We start from the raw sequence: 22354 nt of genomic DNA, 5'->3' as shown, positions 1-22354 counted from the left end.
CCGAGGGCGCGTAGTTGGTGTAACCACCACTGCTGCTGATCTGTGCAACGTATTCCAGAGCCTGTCCGGGCCTTTGGCGGATCCAGAACATGTTGAAACTCCCAAAATCGTAGCCGGAGGCGCGGCAGAGGAGGCGCAGGGAGCCCCCGGGGGGCTGGAGGTGCCCCCGGGCTCCAGCAGGGTCACGGCCGCTCCCGCAGCCCCAAAGGGAACAAGGGGAGATGGGGATGAGGCCGTGCCAAGGTCAGGAGGAGGTGTCCAATTAATCAATGGCTGGATCGGGGCTCATTGCAGGGTTTAAGGAAATTTTCCATGCAGGAAACCTCTGTTGGAGATTTGGGGCCAGGCCAAGGGAATTTGGGGCAGAAGCAGGGAAGGTTTGGGGCTGCGGGAGCGGCCGTGACCCTGCTGGAGCCCGGGGGCACCTCCAGCCCCCCGGGGGCTCCCTGCGCCTCCTCTGCCGCGGCTCCGGCTTCGATTTTGGGAGTTTTGAAATGGATTGGGTTCGACAGAGGCCCGGGCAGGGGCTGGAATGGGTTGGAAGTATCAGCAAAAGTGGCAGCACCGACTACGCATCCTCAGTCAAGGGCCGTTTCACGATCTCCAGGGACAACGGGCAGAGCTCGGTGACGCTGACCATGAACAGCCTCAAGGATGAGGATTCCGCCGTCTATTTCTGCGCCAAAACCACTGTTAGTGGAAATGTTCATCCTGGTGTTGCTATTGGCTCCGTCCACATCTCTCCATCCCCTCCTATCCCCATTCCCCAGACCCTTTCCCCAAAGCCCAAGCCCTGACCCCATTCCTGACCCTCTGTCCCAGCCCTGCTCTGGCCCTGCCCCAAATGTCACCTCTGGGCCACACTCAGTGCCCTCCTTCCCCAAGTGGCACTGAAATGTCAGGATTTACACCCAAAGGTGAGGTCAGGGGTCAAGATTTTAAATTTTGGCCCAACAGTCCCGATGTGAGGCCAACGGGCCCAGATTTGGGTTCGTGGCTGTGACTCGGTGCCAGCAGGGGAGATTTGGGGTAAAACTGGACAAGTCTGGGGGCAACGGTTGGGATTTGGGGGCCGAGGCTGAGCTGAGCGTGGAACCGGCCCTGATTTGGGGCCAGGAGCTGAGATTTGGGGCAGAGCCCATTCAGAGCTGGGACACAGGGACAGGAATGGGGGAACAGCCTGGAAAATGGGCACGGGTGGGGATGCAAGGATGGGATCAAACCAACCAAGAGGAGCACCAGCACTGCAACAGCTGTTACCAGAACTTTTGGCACAGAAATAGGAGCCGGAATCCTCGTCCTTGAGGCTGTTCATGGTCAGCGTCACCGAGCTCTGCCCGTTGTCCCTGGAGATCCTGAACCGGCCCTTGACCGAGGGCGCGTACCAGGTGCCGGAACCATCGCTCTTGATACTGGCGACCCATTCCAGCCCCTGCCCAGGCCTCTGTCGAACCCAATCCATTTCAAAATTCCCAAAACTGAACCCGGATGCTCGGCAGAGGAGGCGCAGGGAGCCCCCGGGGGGCTGGAGGTGCCCCTGGGCTCCAGCAGGGTCACGGCCGCCCGCAGCCCCAAAGGGAACAAGGGGAGATGGGGATGAGAAACCTGATTGGTCGGGGGCCTCAAAGAGGGTGTGGCCCGCTGGAAACAGGGACAGGACCCACCCGGGAGGAGGAGGATGAACTGCAAGGGTCCCAGTTTGGGGCCCAGGGTCAGGGTTTGGGTCCAGGGCTGAGCTTTGGCCGTGCCCATCTCCCCTTGTTCCCTTTGGGGCTGCGGGCGGCCGTGACCCTGCTGGAGCCCGGGGGCACCTCCAGCCCCCCGGGGGCTCCCTGCGCCTCCTCTGCCGCGGCTCCGGCTTCGATTTTGGGAAATTTGCCATGCAATGGATCCGCCAGAGGCCCGGGCAGGGGCTGGAATACGTCGCAGGGATCTACAGCAATGGTGGCAACCCCAGATACGCGCCCTCGGTGCGGGGCCGGTTCACGATCTCCAGGGACAACGGGCAGAGCTCGGTGACGCTGACCATGAACAGCCTCAAGGACGAGGATTCCGGCTCCTATTTCTGTGCCAAAGCTGCTGGTGCTGTTTATCAATATGAAGCTTCTGCTATTGACGTTGGTTTCAGCCCGGCCTTTGTTGTTGGGTTCCCAAATGTCCCCAAACCCCAGACCCTTCCCCCAAACCCCAACCCTGACCCCGTTCCTGTCCCTTTGTCCCCATTTCCCCCATGGCCAGCACTGACCCCAAACCCTCGCCTGCTCCAGCCCCAAACTCAACCATTGGCCCCAAACCTTCACCCCGAGCCTTGGTCCCAGCCCTGCCCCCTTTGCACCAACGCTGCCCCATGGGCCCCAAACCCTCCCCTGGCTCCGGCCCCACACTCAGCTCTTGGCCCCACATCTCAGCCTTGCGCCCCAAAAGTGCCCAAAGGGCCCAGATCTGGGGACAGCGGGGGAGGTTTGGGCCAGCGGCTGCGGCCGGGAGCCCCAAGTGGGGATTTGGGGCAGAATCGGGCGAGTTTTGGGGCCAAAGCGGTTGGGTTTGGAGCAGAACCAGTTGGGGTTTGGGGTCTTTGGTCACCATTGGTGGAAATGGGGGAGACCTGGGGCAAAGGGAGAAGAATGGGGTCAGGGGCTGAGATTTGGGGGAAGGGTCTGGGGAGTGGGGACTGGGGGGCTCAGACAGGGGCGGCGACACCACCAGCATGGGGAATATAAGCAACAGCATCAGCACCCCAATAACCAGCACCAGCACCAGCAGCTTTGGCGCAGAAATAGACGGCGGAATCCTCGTCCTTGAGGCTGTTCATGGTCAGCGTCACCGAGCTCTGCCCGTTGTCCCTGGAGATCGTGAACCGGCCCTTGACTGAGGACGCGTAGTTGGTGTAAGCACCATCGCTGCTGATCTCTGCAATGTATTCCAGCCCCTGCCCGGGCCTCTGGCGCATCCAGCCCATGTAGAATTTCCCAAAATCGAAGCCGGAGCCTCGGCAGAGGAGGCGCAGGGAGCCCCCGGGGGGCTGGAGGTGCCCCCGGGCTCCAGCAGGGTCACGGCCGCCCGCGGCCCCAAAGGGAAAAAGGGGAGATGGGCAGGAGCTGCTGGATTGGCTGTGGGCCTGTTGTGGGTGTGGCCAGCTGGAAAAAGGGGCAGGACCCATCTGAGAGGGTCACCAGGAGGAGGATGGGCCGGGCCAAGTGTCACCATGCAGGGCCCAGCCAGGCTCTGCCCGAATTTCCCCTCCTCTGCTCCTCCCAAGGGCGGGGACTGAACCCCCCAGCCCGGGCAGGCGTGTGGGGCCCAAGGCTGAGCAGAGCGAGAATTTCGCCTGCAGGAAGTGAGCGCTGGGCCAAGGAGCCAACGGCTCTGGTTTGGTGCTGAGGCCTTGGGCTCCCTGCCACACCTGCTCCTTATGGGATCTGCTTCCCCCTTGTTCCCTTTGGGGCTGGGGGCGGCCGTGACCCTGCTGGAGCCCGGGGGCACCTCCAGCCCCCCGGGGGCTCCCTGCGCCTCCTCTGCCGCGCATCCGGCTTCGATTTTGGGAGCTTCTCCATGCACTGGGTCCGCCAAAGATCTGGGCAGGGGCTGGAGTGGCTCGCTGCGATCAAGAGCGATGGTTCCCGCACCGAATACGCGCCCTCGGTGCAGGGCCGGTTCAGGATCTCCAGGGACAACGGGCAGAGCTCGGTGACGCTGACCATGAACAGCCTCAAGGACGAGGATTCCGCCGTCTATTTCTGTGCCAAAAGTTCTGGTAACAACTGTTGCAATGTTGGTGCTCCTCTTGGTTGGTTTGATCCCATCCTTGCATCCCCGCCCGTGCCCATTTTCCAGGCTGTTCCCCCATCCCTGTCCCCGTGTCCCAGCTCTGAACGGGCTCTGCCCCAATCTCAGCTCCTGGCCCCAAACCTCAGCTCTTGGCTCCAAGGCTCAACCAAGGTCCCCAAACCTGGGTACAAATGGTCGAGATTTTGGTAAAATGGGCCAGATTTGGGTCTGTGGCTGTGACTCGGCTCCACCACTGAAATTTTGGGGCAGAACGGGTCCAGTTGGGCGGAAATGGTTGGGGTTTGAGGGCCGAGGCTGAGCTGAGCATGGAACCAGCCCTGATTTGGGGCCAGGAGCTGAGATTTGGGGCCAGAGCCGGGCAAGGGGGGGACAAAGGGACAGGAGAGGGGTCAGGGGTTGGAGGGAAGGGCCTGGGGCACGGGGACAGGGGGGACCCAGAGACAGGGATGGGGTCAAAACGAAAAGCAGCAGCAGCATCAGCACCAGCCCAAGCACCATTGACACGTTTGGCACAGAAATAGGAGCCGGAATCCTCGTCCTTGAGGCTGTTCATGGTCAGCGTCACCGAGCTCTGCCCGTTGTCCCTGGAGATGCTGAACTGGCCCTGCACCGAGGGCGCGTATTCGGTGCTGCCACCAGGGTTGATACTGGCGACGTATTCCAGCCCCTGCCTGGGCCTCTGGTGGATCCAGAACATTCCAAATCTCCCGAAACTGAACCCGGATGCTTGGCAGAGGAGGCGCAGGGAGCCCCCGGCCATGTGGGGGCTCCTCGGGGCGTTTGGGCTCACGGGAATGCAAAGGGCTGAGTTTCGAGTCAGAGCCGTTCCAAGTTTCTGCTGGAGGCGGGGCCGGATCAGCCCCATCCTCCTCCTCCTGCTGCTCCCGACAGTGCCAGGGCCGCGCCCGGAGCCGGGGCCTCATCCCCACCTCCCCTTTTTATCCACAGGGCCCCGGGCGGCCGTGACCCTGCTGGAGCCCGGGGGCACCTCCAGCCCCCCGGGGGCTCCCTGCGCCTCCTCTGCCGAGCATCCGGGTTCGATTTTGGCAATTTTGCCATGCAGTGGGTCCGCCAGAGGCCCGGGCAGGGGCTGGAATTCGTCGCAGAAATCAACAGCAATGGTGCTTACACCGACTACGCGGATTCGGTCAAGGGCCGGTTCAGGATCTCCAGGGACAACGGGCAGAGCTCGGTGACGCTGACCATGAACAGCCTCAAGGACGAGGATTCCGCCGTCTATTTCTGTGCCAAATCTGCCTATGGCAATTATTGGGGTGCTGCTGCTTATGGTGAAGGCATCACTTGTGGATCCATCCCCATCTCAGTGTCCCCCCTGTCCCCATTTCCAGACCCTTCTCCCGAATCCCAGCTCTTCACCCTTGGTCCCAAATCTCCCCCATTTCCCCCAATGGCCAGCGCTGACCCCAAACCCTCTCCTGGTTCTGCCCCCAACTCAACCATTGGCCCCAAACCTTCACCCCGGGCCTCCCCTTCAGGCCTTGCTCTCCAAGAGTTCCCATTTTTGGCTGTGCCGGCTCCACCAATCAGGGCCCAGGGAGCTGGGGGAGATTTGGGTGAAATGGGCAAAATTATGGCGAAAGTCGAGACATGGGGCAGCAGGGGAGGAGTTTAGGGGAAAACGGCTGAGATTTGGGGAACCTTTGGACAATTCTGGGATATTTGGGAACACAGAAGAAAGGGCCTGGACCACAGTCAGCAACAACACCATGAGCACCAGCAGCGTTACCACAACCACTGCTGTAACATTTGGCACAGAAATAGGAGCCGGAATCCTCGTCCTTGAGGCCGTTCATGGTCAGCGTCACCGAGCTCTGCCCGTTGTCCCTCGAGATCGTGAAACGGCCCCGCACCGAGGGCGCGTATTCGGTGCTGCCACCACTGCTGTATATCCATGCCAGCCACTCCAGCCCCTGCCCGGGCCTCTGGCGGACCCAGAACATGTTAAAGTTCCCAAAATCGAACCCGGATGCTCGGCAGAGGAGGCGCAGGGAGCCCCCGGGGGGCTGGAGGTGCCCCCGGGCTCCAGCAGGGTCACGGCCGCCCGCAGCCCCAAAGGGAACAAGGGGAGATGGGGATGAGGCCGTGCCAAAGTCAGGAGGAGGTGTCCAATTAATCAATGGCTGGATCGGGGCTCATTGCAGGGTTTAAGGAAATTTTCCATACAGGAAACCTCTGTTGGAGATTTGGGGCCAGGCCAAGGGAATTTGGGGCAGAAGCAGCGAAGGTTTGGGGCTGGGGGAGCGGCCGTGACCCTGCTGGAGCCCGGGGGCACCTCCAGCCCCCCGGGGGCTCCCTGCGCCTCCTCTGCCGCGGCTCCGGCTTCGATTTCGGGAAATTCGCCCTGGGCTGGGTGCGCCAGAGACCTGGGCAGGGGCTGGAAGTCGTGGCTGGGATCACCAACCTCGGTGCCAGCACCGAATACGCGCCCTCGGTCAAGGGCCGTTTCACGATCTCGAGGGACAACGGGCAGAGCTCGGTGACGCTGACCATGAACGGCCTCAAGGACGAGGATTCCGGCTCCTATTTCTGCACCAAATGTTTCAGCAGTGGTTGTGTTTATCCTGCTGCTGCTGCTGGTTATGGTGTTGATGGTGGTTCTGGCCCCAGGCCCTCTCCTCTCTGTTCCCAAGAATCCCCAAATCCTCTGATCCTTCCCTCAATTCCCAGCCCCGTTTCTCAAATCTTCACCATTTTGCCCCAAACTCCGCCCCAGCTGCTCCAACCCAGGACTTCCCCCCAGTTTTTTGCCCATTTCTCCCCCCTCTGGCCCTTCCCCTCCCTCCCAGCTCGCCATGGGGCTCAGCCCGGGGCGCTTTGGGCCCAAAGCTTTTTGTGCAGCTGCGGCTCTGCTGAGGCGCCCGGCAGCTGAACTCCCCTCTGTCAAACACCGGCGCTAAAAACGACCCAAACCAGGAACTTTCTGTTTCCTTTCCTGCCCCGGCCACGCCCCGGCAGCTGCCAGGGAGGAACTGGGGGGAGCCCCAAAATCGAGGAATCTCCTCCTCCTCCTCCTGCTCCTCCCACCTGGGGCTGCCCTTCCTCCTCACCGGCCGGGATGTGCGGGGGCCGCTCCCTGGGTTTGGGGCTGGAATCCTCCCTTGGGGCTCTGCAGGAAAAACCCTTTTTTATCCCCCCAAAAACCACAGGAAAGTGTTGGGAAATTAAATTGCTCAAATTGACCTGGACCGAGGGCTCCACGCTGAGAGAGGCAGATGGGTCCGAGGGTGGATTCGCCTGGAACGTTCCATGGGTCAAGGGCAGGGTCAGCGCAGGCCGGTCCAGCTCGGGAGCCACAATCGCCCCAAGTGGGCCCCGAGCTGAGATTTGGGGCCAGGAGCTGAGAATTTGGGGCAGAGCCAGTGCAGGGTTGGGACACAGGGACAGAAATGGGGTCAGGGCTTGGGGTGTGGGGAAGGGTCTGGGACACGGGGACGGGGGGGACACGGGGACAGCGGTCAATATTATAAGCAACAGCATAACCAGCCCAACCAGCACCAGAACCCTTGGCGCAGAAATAGGAGCCGGAATCCTCGTCCTTGAGGCCGTTCATGGTCAGCGTCACCGAGCTCTGCCCGTTGTCCCTGGAGATCCTGAACCGGCCCTTGACTGAGGATGCGTAGTCGGTGCCGCGACCATTGCTGTTGATACTGGCGACGTATTCCAGCCCCTGCCCAGGTCTTTGGCGGACCCAATACATCCCAAAGTTCCCGAAACTGAACCCGGAGCCGCGGCAGAGGAGGCGCAGGGAGCCCCCGGGGGGCTGGAGGTGCCCCCGGGCTCCAGCAGGGTCACGGCCGCCCGCAGCCCCAAAGGGAACAAGGGGAGATGGGGATGAGGCCGTGCCAAAGTCAGGAGGAGGTGTCCAATTAATCAATGGCTGGATCGGGGCTCATTGCAGGGTTTAAGGCAATTTTCCACACAGGAAACCTCTGTTGGAGATTTGGGGCCAGGCCAAGGGGATTTGGGGCAGAAGCAGCGAAGGTTTGGGGCTGGGGGAGCGGCCGTGACCCTGCTGGAGCCCGGGGGCACCTCCATCCCCCCGGGGGCTCCCTGCGCCTCCTCTGCCGCGCATCCGGGTTCAGTTTTGGGAACTTTGGGATGGGCTGGATGCGCCAGAGGCCCGGGCAGGGGCTGGAATTCGTCGCGGGGATCACCAACAATGCTGGTTGGACCGGGTACGCGCCCTCGGTCAAGGGCCGGTTCACGATCTCCAGGGACAACGGGCAGAGCTCGGTGACGCTGACCATGAACGGCCTCAAGGACGAGGATTCCGCCGTCTATTTCTGTGCCAAAGATGCTCGTACTAGTGGAGGTTGGGCTGCTGCTGCTGTTGGGGTTTTTTGGCCCCGTCCCCGTGCCCCAGCCCCTTCCCCTCACCCCAAGCCCTGACCCCATTCCTGTCCCCGTGTCCCAGCCCTGAACGGGCTCTGCCCCAAATTCTCAGCTCCTGGCCCCAAATCTCAGCTCGGGGCCCACTTGGGGCCATTTTGGCTCCTGAGCTGGTCCCAGCCTCTCCGCCAGGATCCCTGGCCTGGAACTCGCCCAGCTCGGCCCAAATCTGCGCTGCTGGCCCAAAGCAGCCACCACTGACCCCAATGCCCAGTGCTGACCCCAACTGGGACCCTTGGCCTCAAACCCCGACCTTCAGAGCAGAGTCCTGGGGCACAAAGAGGAGATTTGGGGTCAGGAGTTGTGGTTTGGGGTGAGCGGGTGGGAACTGGGGCCGAGGCAGCGCCAGGCTGGGCTCAATGGCCAAGGGCTGGGTCTGGGCTGGGCTCTGGGGGAAGGGGCTGGGGCATGGGGACAGGGGGGACTGGGAGATGGGGGTGGGGTCAAAATGTTCAGCATCAGCATAACCATCATAGCAACCACCATCAACACACTTGGCACAGAAATAGGAGCCGGAATCCTCGTCCTTGAGGCCGTTCATGGTCAGCGTCACCGAGCTCTGCCCGTTGTCCCTGCAGATCCTGAACCGGCCCGGCACCGAATCCGCGTACACGGTGCCGTCATCGCTCCAGATCGATGCGACCCATTCCAGGCCCTGCCCGGGCCTCTGGCGGATCCAGAGCATGGGGAAACTCCCGAAACTGAACCCGGATGCTCGGCAGAGGAGGCGCAGGGAGCCCCCGGGGGGCTGGAGGTGCCCCCGGGCTCCAGCAGGGTCACGGCCGCCCGCAGCCCCAAAGGGAACAAGGGGAGATGGGCACGGCCAAAGCTCAGCCCTGGACCCAAACCCTGACCCTGGGCCCCAAACTGGGACCCTTGCAGTTCATCCTCCTCCTCCCGGCTGGGACCCAATGCTTTTCCCATCAGGCCACGCCCACTTGGATGCCATGGACCAATCAGGTTTCTCGTGCCCATTTCCAATTTTTCCCTTTGGGGCTGCGGGCGGCCGTGACCCTGCTGGAGCCCGGGGGCACCTCCAGCCCCCCGGGGGCTCCCTGCGCCTCCTCTGCCGCAGCGCCGGGTTTGATTTCGGAAGCTTCACCATGCATTGGGTCCGCCAGAGGCCCGGGCAGGGGCTGGAGTGGCTCGCGGCGATCAAGAGCGACGGTTCCCGCACCGAATACGTGCCCTCGGTGCAGGGTCGATTCACAATCTCCAGGGACAACGGGCAGAGCTCCATGGCCCTGACCATGAACGGCCTCAAGGACGAGGATTCCGCCGTCTATTTCTGCGCCAAAAATTCTGATAACAACTGTTGCAATGTTGGTGCTCCTCTTGGTTGGTTTGATCCCATCCTTGCATCCCCGCCCGTGCCCATTTTCCAGACTGTTCCCCCATCCCTGTCCCCGTGTCCCAGCTCTGAACGGGCTCTGCCCCAATCTCAGCTCCTGGCCCCAAACCTCAGCTCTTGGCCCCAAGGCTCAACCAAGGTCCCCAAACCTGGGTGCGAATGGTCGAGATTTGGGGAAAATGGGCCAGATTTGGGTCCCTGGCTGGGACTCGGCTCCACCACTGAAATTTCGGGGCAGAACGGGTCCAGCCGGGCAGAAATGGTTGGGATTTGGGGGCCGAGGCTGAGCTGAGCATGGAACCGGCCCTGATTTGGGGCCAGGAGCTGAGATTTGGGGCCAGAGCAGGGCAAGGGTGGGACAAAGGGGCAGGAGAGGGGTCAGGGGTTGGAGGGAAGGGCCTGGGGCACGGGGACAGGGGGGGACACAGAAACAGGGATGGGGTCAAAACCATGAGCAGCAACAGCAGCAGCATCAGCAGCACCCCAACCAGCATTGACACGTTTGGCACAGAAATAGACGGCAGAATCCTCGTCCTTGAGGCTGTTCATGGTCAGCGTCACCGAGCTCTGCCCGTTGTCCCTGGAGATCGTGAAACGGCCCTTGACCGAGGGCGCGTATTCGGTGTTGGAACCATCGCTCCTGATCCATGCAACGAATTCCAGGCCCTGCCCGGGCCTCTGGCGGATCCAGAACATGGTGAAACTCCCAAAATCGAACCCAGAGCCACGGCAGAGGAGGCGCAGGGAGCCCCCGGGGGGCTGGAGGTGCCCCCGGGCTCCAGCAGGGTCACGGCCGCCCGCAGCCCCAAAGGGAACAAGGGGAGATGGGGATGAGGCCATGCCAAAGTCAGGAGGAGGTGTCCAATTAATCAATGGCTGGATCGGGGCTCATTGCAGGGTTTAAGGCAATTTTCCATGCAGGAAACCTCTGTTGGAGATTTGGGGCCAGGCCAAAGGAATTTGGGGCAGAAGCAGCGAAGGTTTGGGGCTGGGGGAGCGGCCGTGACCCTGCTGGAGCCCGGGGGCACCTCCAGCCCCCTGGGGGCTCCCTGCGCCTCCTCTGCCGCGGCTCCGGCTTCGATTTTGGGAGTTTTTGGATGTTCTGGATGCGCCAAAGGCCCGGGCAGGGGCTGGAATTCGTGGCAAGTATCGACAGCAATGGTGGTGACACCAGATACGCGCCCTCAGTCAAGGGCCGGTTCACGATCTCGAGGGACAACGGGCAGAGCTCGGTGACGCTGACCATGAACAGCCTCAAGGACGAGGATTCCGGCTCCTATTTCTGTGCCAAGGGTGCTCGTGTTCGTGCTGGTCCTTTTGCTGCTTTAATTCCCCATGCTGGTGGTGTCGCTGCCCCTGTCTGAGCCCCTCTTGTCCCCACTCCCCAGACCCTTCCCCCAAATCTCAGCCCCTGACCCCATTCTTGACCCTTTGCCCCAGGTCTCCCCCATTTCCACCAATGGCGACCAAAGACCCCAAACCCCAACTGGTTCTGCCCCAAACCCAAGCGGTTTGGCCCCAAAACTCGCCCGATTCTGCCCCAAATCCCCACTTGGGGCCCCAAACCTCAGCCCTTGGCCATTGATCCTCCCGCAGCCTCTGCACCAAAGCTCAGCGCTGGGCCCGGGGCTGGGGACACGAATTCGGTCACCAGGAGCGGGGCCGAGGGCTGGGATTGGGGGCAGGGTCTGGGCTTTGGGGACATTTGGGGACACAGCGATGGGTGCTGGGCTAAATGCCCCACAACCAGCCCAGCACCGTCACTGCAACCAGCAGGAGCAGCACCGTAATCATCAGCAGATTTGGCGCAGAAATAGGAGCCGGAATCCTCGTCCTTGAGGCCGTTCATGGTCAGTGTCACCGAGCTCTGCCCGTTGTCCCTGGAGATCCTGACCCAAGCTCGTGTCCCAGGGGCTGCCAGCGCTGCTGATTGAGGCAGAGAATTCCGGGGCCTGCCCGGGTCTCTGGCGGATCCAGAGCATGGGGGAACTCCCTGGGGAGGATTCCAGGTCCTGTTCCTGTGCCAGGGATGCAGACGGTGACGGTGCTGATGGTGATGCTGGTTGGGGATGGGGTCATGGCCGGCGCCGTCAATATCACCAGCACCATTAGCACCACCACCAGCAGCATCTTTGGCGCAGAAATAGACGGCGGAATCCTCGTCCTTGAGGCTGCTCATGGTCAGCGTCACCGAGCTCTGCCCGTTGTCCCTGGAGATCGTGAACCGGCCCTTGACCGAGGGCGCGTAGTAGGTGCTGCCACCATTGCTGTTGATCCCCGCGAGCCATTCCAGCCCCTGCCCGGGTCTCTGGCGCATCCAGTACATGGCAAAGCTCCTGAAACTGAACCCGGATGCTCGGCAGAGGAGGCGCAGGGAGGCCCCGGGGGGCTGGAGGTGCCCCCGGGCTCCAGCAGGGTCACGGCCGCTCCCCCAGCCCCAAAGGGAACAAGGGGAGATGGGGATGAGGCCGTGCCAAAGTCAGGAGGAGGTGTCCAATTAATCAATGGCTGGATCGGGCCTCATTGCAGGGTTTAAGGAAATTTTCCATACAGGAAACCTCTGTTGGAGATTTGGGGCCAGGCCAAGGGAATTTGGGGCAGAAGCAGCGAAGGTTTGGGGCTGGGGAGCGGCCGTGACCCTGCTGGAGCCCGGGGGCACCTCCAGCCCCCCGGGGGCTCCCTGCGCCTCCTCTGCCGCGGCTCCGGCTTCGATTTTGGACAATTTGGCATGTTCTGGATCCGCCAAAGGCCCGGGCAGGGGCTGGAATTCGTCGCAGGGATCAGCAGCAGTGGTGGTGACACCAGGTACGCGTCCTCAGTCAAGGGCCGGTTCAGGATCTCGAGGGACAACGGGCAGAGCTCGGTGACGCTGACCATGAACAGCCTCAAGGACGAGGATTCCGGCTCCTATTTCTGTGCCAAAGCTGCTGGTGCTGTTTATCAATATGAAGCTTCTGTTATTGATGTTGGTTTCAGCCCAGCCTTTGTTGTTGGGTTCCCAAATGTCCCCAAACCCCAGACCCTTCCCCCAAACCCCACCCCCTGCCCCAGCCCTGCCCCTTTGTCCCCATTTCCCCCCATGGCCAGCACTGACCCCAAACCCTCGCCTGCTCCAGCCCCAAACTCAACCATTGGCCCCAAACCTTCACCCCGAGCCTTGGTCCCAGCCCTGCCCCCTTTGCACCAAGGCTGCCCCATGGGCCCCAAACCCTCCCCTGGCTCTGCCCCACACTCAGCTCTGGGCCCCACATCTCAGCCTCGCGCCCCAAAAGCGCCCAAAGGGCCCCGATCTGGGGACAGCGGGGGAGGTTTGGGTCAGCGGCTGCGGCCGGGAGCCCCAAGTGGGGATTTGGGGCAGAATCGGGCGAGTTTTGGGGCCAAAGCGGTTGGGTTTGGGGCAGAACCAGTTGGGGTTTGGGGTCTTTGGTCGCCATTGGGGGAAATGGGGGAGACCTGGGGCAAAGGGTCAAGAATGGGGTCAAGGGCTGAGATTTGGGGGAAGGGTCTGGGGAGTGGGGACAAGAGGGGCTCAGACAGGGGTGGCGACACCACCGGCATGGGGAATATAAGCAACAGCATCAGCACCCCAATAACCAGCACCAGCATCAGCAGCTTTGGCACAGAAATAGACGGCGGAATCCTCGTCCTTGAGGCTGTTCATGGTCAGCGTCACCGAGCTCTGCCCGTTGTCCCTCGAGATCCTGAACCGGCCCTTGAATGATGACGGGTATCTGGTGTCACCATCGTAGTCAATCCCTGCGACGTATTCCAGCCCCTGCCCAGGCCTTTGGCGGATCCACATTAGACTGGTTCTTCCAAAACTGAACCCGGAGCCGCGGCAGAGGAGGCGCAGGGAGCCCCCGGGGGGCTGGAGGTGCCCCCGGGCTCCAGCAGGGTCACGGCCGCTCCCCCAGCCCCAAAGGGAACAAGGGGAGATGGGCACAAGAAACCTGATTGGTCCAGGGCCTCCAAGCGGGCGTGGCCTGCTGGGAAAAGGGACAGGACCCACCTGGGAGGAGGAGGATGAACTGCAAGGGTCCCAGTTTGGGGCCCAGGGTCAGGGTTTGGGTCCAGGGCTGAGCTTTGGCCGTGCCCATCTCCCCTTGTTCCCTTTGGGGCTGCGGGCGGCCGTGACCCTGCTGGAGCCCGGGGGCACCTCCAGCCCCCCGGGGGCTCCCTGCGCCTCCTCTGCCGAGCATCCGGCTTCGATTTCGGGAAATTTGGCATGCAGTGGGTCCGCCAGAGGCCTGGGCAGGGGCTGGAATGGCTCGCAGGGATTGACTATGACGGCGAAACCGGCTACACACCCTCGGTGCGGGGCCGGTTCACGATCTCCAGGGACAACGGGCAGAGCTCGGTGACGCTGACCATGAACAGCCTCAAGGACGAGGATTCCGCCGTCTATTTCTGTGCCAAATCTACTGGTGCTGGTGCTTTTTGGGTTGCTTATGCTGCTGCTGATATTGACGGCGCTCTCCATGACCCCATTCCCAGCCACCATCACCATCAGCACCGTCACCGTCTGCATCCCTGGCACAGGAACAGGACCCGGAATCCTCGTCCCTGAGGCCGTTCATGGTCAGCGTCACCGAGCTCTGCCCGTGGTCCCTGCAGATCCTGACCCTGCCCTGCACCCATGGAACGTTCCAGGCGAATCCACCCTTGGGCCCATCTGCCTCTCTCAGCATGGAGCCCTCGGTCCAGGTCAATTTGAGCAATTTGAGCAATTTAATTTCCCAACATTTTCCTGTGGGTTTTGGGGGGATAAAAAAGGGTTTTTCCTCCAGAGCCCCAAGGGAGGATTTCAGCCCCAAACCCAGGGAGTGGCCCCCGGACATCCCAGCCGGTGAGGAGGAAGGGCAGCCCCAGGTGGGAGGAGCAGGAGGAGGAGGAGGAGGAGATGCCTCGATTTTGGGGCTCCCCCCAGTTCCTCCCTGGCAGCTGCCGGGGCGCGGCCGGGGCAGGAAAGGAAACAGAAAGTTCCTGGTTTGGGTCGTTTTTAGCGCCGGTGTTTGACAGAGGGGAGTTCAGCTGCCGGGCGCCTCAGCAGAGCCGCAGCTGCACAAAAAGCTTTGGGCCCAAAGCGCCCCGGGCTGAGCCCCATGGCGAGCTGGGAGGGAGGGGAAGGGCCAGAGGGGGGAGAAATGGGCAAAAAACTGGGGGAAAGCCCTGGGTTGGAGCAGCCGGGGCGGAGTTTGGGGAAAACGGCTGAGATTTGAGAAAAAGAGCTGGGATTTGGGGAAAAAGGGGAAGGATTGCTTGGGATTGGAGACATTGGGGTCCATCTTGGAGGTGGCACCGCTGAAGGAATTGTGGCCAAAAAGAGCAGCAGCACCACCAGCATAACCATTGTCACGTTTGGCACAGAAATAGGAGCCGGAATCCTCGTCCTTGAGGCTGTTCATGGCCAGCGTCACCGAGCTCTGCCCGTTGTCCCTGGAGATCCTGAACCGGCCCTTGACCGAGGGCGCATACACGGTGCTGGAACCATCGCTGTTGATCCCTGCGAGCCATTCCAGCCCCTGCCCGGGCCTCTGGCGGATCCAGAACATCCCAAATTTCCCAAAATCGAAGCCGGATGCTCGGCAGAGGAGGCGCAGGGAGCCCCCGGGGGGCTGGAGGTGCCCCCGGGCTCCAGCAGGGTCACGGCCGCCCGCAGCCCCAAAGGGAACAAGGGGAGATGGGCACGAGAAACCTGATTGGTCGAGAGCCTCCAAGTGGGTGTGGCCAGCTGGAAAAAGGGGCAGGACCCACCTGAGAGGGTCACCAGGAGGAGGATGGGGCCCTTGACCAAGTGTCCCCATGCGGGGCCCAGCCAGGCTCTGCCCGAATTTCCCCCCCTCTGCTCCTCCCAAGGGCGGGGACTGAACCCCCCAGCCCGGGCAGGCGTGTGGGGCCCAAGGCTGAGCAGAGCGAGAATTTCGCCTGCAGGATGTGAGCGCTGGGCCAAGGAGCCAACGGCTCTGGTTTGGTGCTGAGGCCTTGGGCTCCCTGCCACACCTGCTCCTTATGGGATCTGCTTCGCCCCTTGTTCCCTTTGGGGCTGCGGGCGGCCGTGACCCTGCTGGAGCCCGGGGGCACCTCCAGCCCCCCGGGGGCTCCCTGCGCCTCCTCTGCCGCGGCTCCGGCTTCGATTTTGGGAGTTTTGCCATGGAATGGATCCGCCAGAGGCCTGGGCAGGGGCTGGAATGGGTCGCAGGGATTGACTATGATGGTGACACCAGCTACGCGCCCTCGGTGCGGGGCCGGTTCAGGATCTCCAGGGACGACGGGCAGAGCTCGGTGACGCTGACCATGAACAGCCTCAAGGACGAGGATTCCGCCGTCTATTTCTGTGCCAAATCTGCTGGTGCTGGTGGTGCTGCTCTGGCTGGTGCTATTGACCGTGCCGGTGGTGGCACCACCCCTGACTGAGCCCCTCTTGTCCCCAAATCTCAGACCCATCCCACAAATCCCAGCTCTTCACCCTTGGTCCCAAATCTCCCCCATTTCCCCCAATGGCCAGAACTGACCCCAAACCCTCCCCTGGTTCTGCCCCAGATCTCAACCATTGGCCCCAAACCTTCACCCCGGGCCTCCCCTTCAGGCCTTGCTCTCCAAGAGTTCCCATTTTTGGCTGTGCCGGCTCCGCCAATCAGGGCCCAGGGAGCTGGGGGAGATTTGGGTGAAATGGGCAAAATTATGGCCAAAGTCGAGACTTGGGGTAACAGGGGAGGAGTTTAGGGGAAAACGGCTGAGATTTGGGGAACCTTTGGACAATTCTGGGATACTTGGGAACACAGAGGAAAGGGCCTGGACCACAGTCAGCAACAACACCATAAACACCAGCAGTGTTACCACAACCACTGCTGTAACATTTGGCACAGAAATAGGAGCCGGAATCCTCGTCCTTGAGGCTGTTCATGGTCAGCGTCACCGAGCTCTGCCCGTTGTCCCTGGAGATCCTGAACCGGCCCTTGACCGAGGACGCGTAGCCGGTGCTGCCACCACTGCTGCTGATACTGGCGACGTATTCCAGCCCCTGCCCGGGTCTCTGGCGCACCCAGCCCATCCCAAAGTTCCCAAAATCAAACCCGGAGCCTCGGCAGAGGAGGCGCAGGGAGCCCCCGGGGGGCTGGAGGTGCCCCCGGGCTCCAGCAGGGTCACGGCCGCCCGCAGCCCCAAAGGGAACAAGGGGAGATGGGCACGGCCAAAGCTCAGCCCTGGAGCCAAACCCTGACCCTGGGCCCCAAACTGGGACCCTTGCAGTTCATCCTCCTTCTCCCAGGTGGGTCCTGCCCCCTTTTCCAAGCAGGCCACGCCCACTTTGAGGCCCTGGACCAATCAGGTTTCTCCTGCCCATCTCCCCTTGTTCCCTTTGGGGCTGGGGGAGCGGCCGTGACCCTGCTGGAGCCCGGGGGCACCTCCAGCCCCCCGGGGGCTCCCTGCGCCTCCTCTGCCGAGGCTCCGGCTTCGATTTTGGCAATTTTGCCATGGAATGGGTTCGACAGAGGCCCGGGCAGGGGCTGGAATGGGTCGCAGCGATCAACAGGTACGGCAGCACCTGGTACGCGGATTCGGTCAAGGGCCGGTTCAGCATCTCCAGGGACATCGGGCAGAGCTCGGTGACGCTGACCATGAACAGCCTCAAGGACGAGGATTCCGGCTCCTATTTCTGCGCCAAAGATGCTGGCAATAGTTGGGGTGGTGCTGCTGATGATCATTGTGACCACATCCCCATCTCAGTGTCCCCACCTGTCCCCAAACCCCAGACCCTTCCCCCAAACCTCACCCCCTGCCCCAGCCCTGCCCCTTTGTCCCCATTTCCCCCCATGGCCAGCACTGACCCCAAACCCTCGCCTGCTCCAGCCCCAAACTCAACCATTGGCCCCAAACCTTCACCCCTGGCCTCCAGTTCTGGCCTCATCCCAATCAGGGCTGGGGGAGATTTGGGTGAAATGGCCAAAATTGGGGATAAACTCCAGAGTTGGGGCCACAGGGGCAGAGTTTGGGGGAAAATGGTGAAGATTTGAGGAGAAGGGCTGGGATTTTGGGAAAGGATTTTTGGGGATTGGAGGCATTTGGTGACCATCCCGGGGGCCGCGCCGCTGCCGGCGACGTCAATAAAAACAAAATCAGCGCCCCAATATTTGTGACGCCTGGCGCAGAAATAGGACCCGGAATCCTCGTCCTTGAGGCTGTTCATGGTCAGCGTCACCGAGCTCTGCCCGTTGTCCCTCGAGATCCTGAACCGGCCCCGCACCGATGGGGCGTAGATGGTGCTGCCACCATTGTAGGAGATGTGGGCGACCAACTCCAGCCCCTGCCCGGGCCTCTGGCGGATCCAGAACATGTCGTGGTTGGCCAGAGTGAACCCGGATGCTCGGCAGAGGAGGCGCAGGGAGCCCCCGGGGGGCTGGAGGTGCCCCCGGGCTCCAGCAGGGTCACGGCCGCTCCCCCAGCCCCAAACCTTCGCTGCTTTTGCCCCAAATTCCCTTGGCCTGGCCCCAAATCTCCAACAGAGGTTTCCTGTGTGGAAAATTGCCTTAAACCCTGCAATGAGCCCCGATCCAGCCATTGATTAATTGGACACCTCCTCCTGACTTTGGCACGGCCTCATCCCCATCTCCCCTTGTTCCCTTTGGGGCTGGGGGCGGCCGTGACCCTGCTGGAGCCCAGGGGCACCTCCAGGCCCCCGGGGGCTCCCTGCGCCTCCTCTGCCGAGCATCCGGCTTCGATTTTGGGAAATTTGCCATGCAATGGATCCGCCAGAGGCCCGGGCAGTTGCTGGAGTGGCTCGCAGGGATCAACAGCGATGGTTCCAGCACCGTGTACGCGCCCTCGGTGCGGGGCCGGTTCAGGATCTCCAGGGACAACGGGCAGAGCTCGGTGACGCTGACCATGAACAGCCTCAAGGACGAGGATTCCGGCTCCTATTTCTGTGCCAAACGTGACAATGGTTATGCTGGTGGTGCTGCTGCTCTTTTTGGCCACAATTCCGGCAGCGGCGCCACCTCCAAGATGGACCCCAATGTCTCCAATTCCAAGCAGTCCTTCCCCTTTTTCCCCAAATCCCAGCTCTTCTCCTCAAATCTCAGCCGTTTTTCCCCAAACTCCGCCCCAGCTGCTCCAACCCAGGACTTTCCCCCAGTTTTTTGCCCATTTCTCCCCCCTCTGGCCCTTCCCCTCCCTCCCAGCTCGCCATGGGGCTCAGCCCGGGGCGCTTTGGGCCCAAAGCTTTTTGTGCAGCTGCGGCTCTGCTGAGGCGCCCGGCAGCTGAACTCCCCTCTGTCAAACACCGGCGCTAAAAACGACCCAAACCAGGAACTTTCTGTTTCCTTTCCTGCCCCGGCCGCGCCCCGGCAGCTGCCAGGGAGGAACTGGGGGGAGCCCCAAAATCGAGGCTTCTCCTCCTCCTCCTCCTCCTCCTCCTGCTCCCACCTGGGGCTGCCCTTCCTCCTCACCGGCCGGGATGTCCGGGGGCCGCTCCCTGGGTTTGGGGCTGAAATCCTCCCTTGGGGCTCTGCAGGAAAAACCCTTTTTTATCCCCCCAAAAACCACAGGAAAGTGTTGGGAAATTAAATTGCTCAAATTGATCTGGGCCAAGGGCTCCACGCTGAGAGAGGCAGATGGGCCCAAGGGGGGATTCGCCTGGAACGTTCCATGGGTGCAGGGCAGGGTCAGCACAGGCTGGTCTAGCTCGGGAGCCGCAATCGCCCCAAGTGGGCCCCGAGCTGAGATTTGGGGCAAGGAGCTGAGAATTTGGGGCAGAGCCAGTGCAGGACTGGGACATGGGGACAGGAAAGGGGTGAGGGCTTGGGGCGTGGGGAAGGGTCTGGGACACGGGGACAGGGGGGGACACGGGGACAGCGGTCAATATTATAAGCAACAGCATAACCAGCCCAACCAGCACCAGCACCCTTGGCACAGAAATAGGAGCCGGAATCCTCGTCCTTGAGGCTGTTCATGGTCAGCGTCACCGAGCTCTGCCCGTTGTCCCTGGAGATCGTGAACCGGCCCTTGACCGAGGACGCGTAGCTGGTGTAGGAACCATCGCTCCTGATCCACGCAACGAATTCCAGCCCCTGCCCAGGCCTCTGGCGGATCCATTGCATGGCAAAGTTCCCAAAATCAAAGCCGGAGCCTCGGCAGAGGAGGCGCAGGGAGCCCCCGGGGGGCTGGAGGTGCCCCCGGGCTCCAGCAGGGTCACGGCCGCCCGCAGCCCCAAAGGGAACAAGGGGAGATGGGCACGGCCAAAGCTCAGCCCTGGACCCAAATCCCGACCCTGGGCCCCAAACTGGGACCCTTGCAGTTCATCCTCCTCCTCCCGGGTGGGCCCCGCCCCTTTTCCCTGCAGGCCACGCCAACTTTGCGGCCCTGGACCAATCAGGTTTCTCGTGCCCATCTCCCCTTGTTCCCTTTGGGGCTGCGGGCGGCCGTGACCCTGCTGGAGCCCGGGGGCACCTCCAGCCCCCCGGGGGCTCCCTGCGCCTCCTCTGCCGCGCATCCGGGTTCAGTTTTGGGAGTTTCCCCATGCTCTGGATCCGCCAGAGGCCCGGGCAGGGGCTGGAGTGGGTCGCTGGGATCAGCAGTGGTGGAGGCACCAGATACGCGCCCTCGGTGCAGGGCCGGGTCAGGATCTCGAGGGACAACGGGCAGAGCTCGGTGACGCTGGCCATGAACAGCCTCAAGGATGAGGATTCCGCCGTCTATTTCTGTGCCAAACGTGCTGCTGCTGGCAATTGGGGTGCTGCTCCAGTTCATCCTTTCAGCCCAGTCCCCAAATCCCAGACCCTTTCCCCAAAGCCCAAGCCCTGACCCCATTCCTGACCCTCTGTCCCAGCCCTGCTCTGGCCCTGCCCCAAATGTCACCTCTGGGCCATACTCAGTGCCCTCTTTCCCCAAGTGGCACTGAAATGTCAGGATTTACACCCAAAGTTGAGGTCAGGGGTCAAGATTTTAAATTTTGGCTCAAGAGTCCCGATGTTAGGCTAACGGGCCCAGATTTGGGTGCGTGGCTGTGACTCGGTGCCAGCAGGGGAGATTTGGGGTAAAACTGGACAAGTCTGGGGGCAATGGTTGGGATTTGGGGGCCGAGGCTGAGCTGAGCATGGAACCGGCCCTGATTTGGGGCCAGGAGCTGAGATTTGGGGCAGAGCCCATTCAGAGCTGGGACACGGGGACAGGATGGGGGAACAGTCTGGAAAATGGGCACGGGTGGGGATGCAAGGATGGGATCAAACCAACCAAGAGGAGCACCAACATTGCAACAGTTGTTATCAGAACTTTTGGCACAGAAATAGACGGCGGAATCCTCGTCCTTGAGGCTGTTCATGGTCAGCGTCACCGAGCTCTGCCCGTTGTCCCTGGAGATGCTGAACCGGCCCTGCACCGAGGGCGCGTACGCGGTGCTGGAACCATCGCTCTTGATCGCTGCGACCGATTCCAGCCCCTGCCCGGGCCTCTGGCGGATCCAGTGCAGATCAGAACGGCCGAAATCGAAGCCGGATGCTCGGCAGAGGAGGCGCAGGGAGCCCCCGGGGGGCTGGAGGTGCCCCCGGGCTCCAGCAGGGTCACGGCCGCTCCCCCAGCCCCAAAGGGAACAAGGGGAGATGGGCACGGCCAAAGCTCAGCCCTGGACCCAAACCCTGACCCTGGGCCCCAAACTGGGACCCTTGCAGTTCATCCTCCTCCTCCCGGGTGGGTCCCAACGCTTTTCCCTGCAGGCCACACCCTCTTTGAGGCCCTGGACCAATCAGGTTTCTCATGGCCATCTCCCCTTGTTCCCTTTGGGGCTGCGGGCGGCCGTGACCCTGCTGGAGCCCGGGGGCACCTCCAGCCCCCCGGGGGCTCCCTGCGCCTCCTCTGCCGCGGCTCCGGGTTCAGTTTTAGAGGTTCCACCCTGTACTGGATCCGCCAGAGGCCTGGGCAGGCGCTGGAGTGGCTCGCGGGGATCACCACCAGTGGCAGCACCGCGTACGCCCCATTGGTCAAGGGCCGTTTCAGGATCTCCAGGGACAACGGGCAGAGCTCGGTGACGCTGACCATGAACAGCCTCAAGGACGAGGATTCCGGCTCCTATTTCTGTGCCAGATCTGCTGTTGATGATGGAACTGGTTGGGAGAGTGTTGCCTATTGTTTTGACCCCATCCCCGTGTCCCCTCCTGTCCCCGTGTCCCAGACCCTTCCCCACACCCCCAAGCCCTGACCCCATTCCTGTCCCCGTGTCCCAGCTCTGAACGGGCTCTGCCCCAAATTCTCAGCTCCTGGCCCCAAATCTCAGCTCGGGGCCCACTTGGGGCCATTTTGGCTCCTGAGCTGGTCCCGGCCTCTCCGCCAGGATCCCTGGCCTGGAACTCGCCCAGCTCGGCCCAAATCTGCGCTGCTGGCCCAAAGCAGCCACCACTGACCCCAATGCCCAGTGCTGACCCAAACTGGGACCCTTGGCCTCAAACCCCGACCTTCAGAGCAGAGTCCTGGGGCACAAAGAGGAGATTTGGGGTCAGGAGTTGTGGTTTGGGGTGAGCGGGTGGGAACTGGGGCCGAGGCAGCGCCAGGCTGGGATCAATGGCCAAGGGCTGGGTCTGGGCTGGGCTCTGGGGGAAGGGGCTGGGGCACGGGGACAGGGGGGACATGGGGACAGCGGTGGGGTCAAAACGTTCAGCATCAGCATAACCATCATAGCAACCACCATCAACACACTTGGCACAGAAATAGGAGCCGGAATCCTCGTCCTTGAGGCCGTTCATGGTCAGCGTCACCGAGCTCTGCCCGTTGTCCCTGGAGATCCTGAACCGGCCCCGCACCGAGGGCGCGTAGTTGGTG

At 62.2% G+C, this 22354-nt stretch overlaps 1 gene segment (V, D, J or C); it reads left to right on the top strand.

Annotated features, from left to right (window-relative positions):
* The first annotated feature begins 1590 nt into the window (after window positions 1-1590).
* LOC143696643 (immunoglobulin heavy variable 3-23-like) lies at window positions 1591-2244 on the top strand. The segment is given in 2 exon segments: window positions 1591-2117; window positions 2239-2244. Coding segments are annotated over 2 exon segments (533 nt in total).
* Window positions 2245-22354: the final 20110 nt, after the last annotated feature.

Source organism: Agelaius phoeniceus, chromosome 37 (assembly GCF_051311805.1).
Source record: "Agelaius phoeniceus isolate bAgePho1 chromosome 37, bAgePho1.hap1, whole genome shotgun sequence".
Lineage (NCBI taxonomy): Eukaryota > Metazoa > Chordata > Aves > Passeriformes > Icteridae > Agelaius > Agelaius phoeniceus.
Note: the sequence above shows the minus strand (reverse complement) of the source record. Positions and strands in the feature narration are given on the sequence as shown.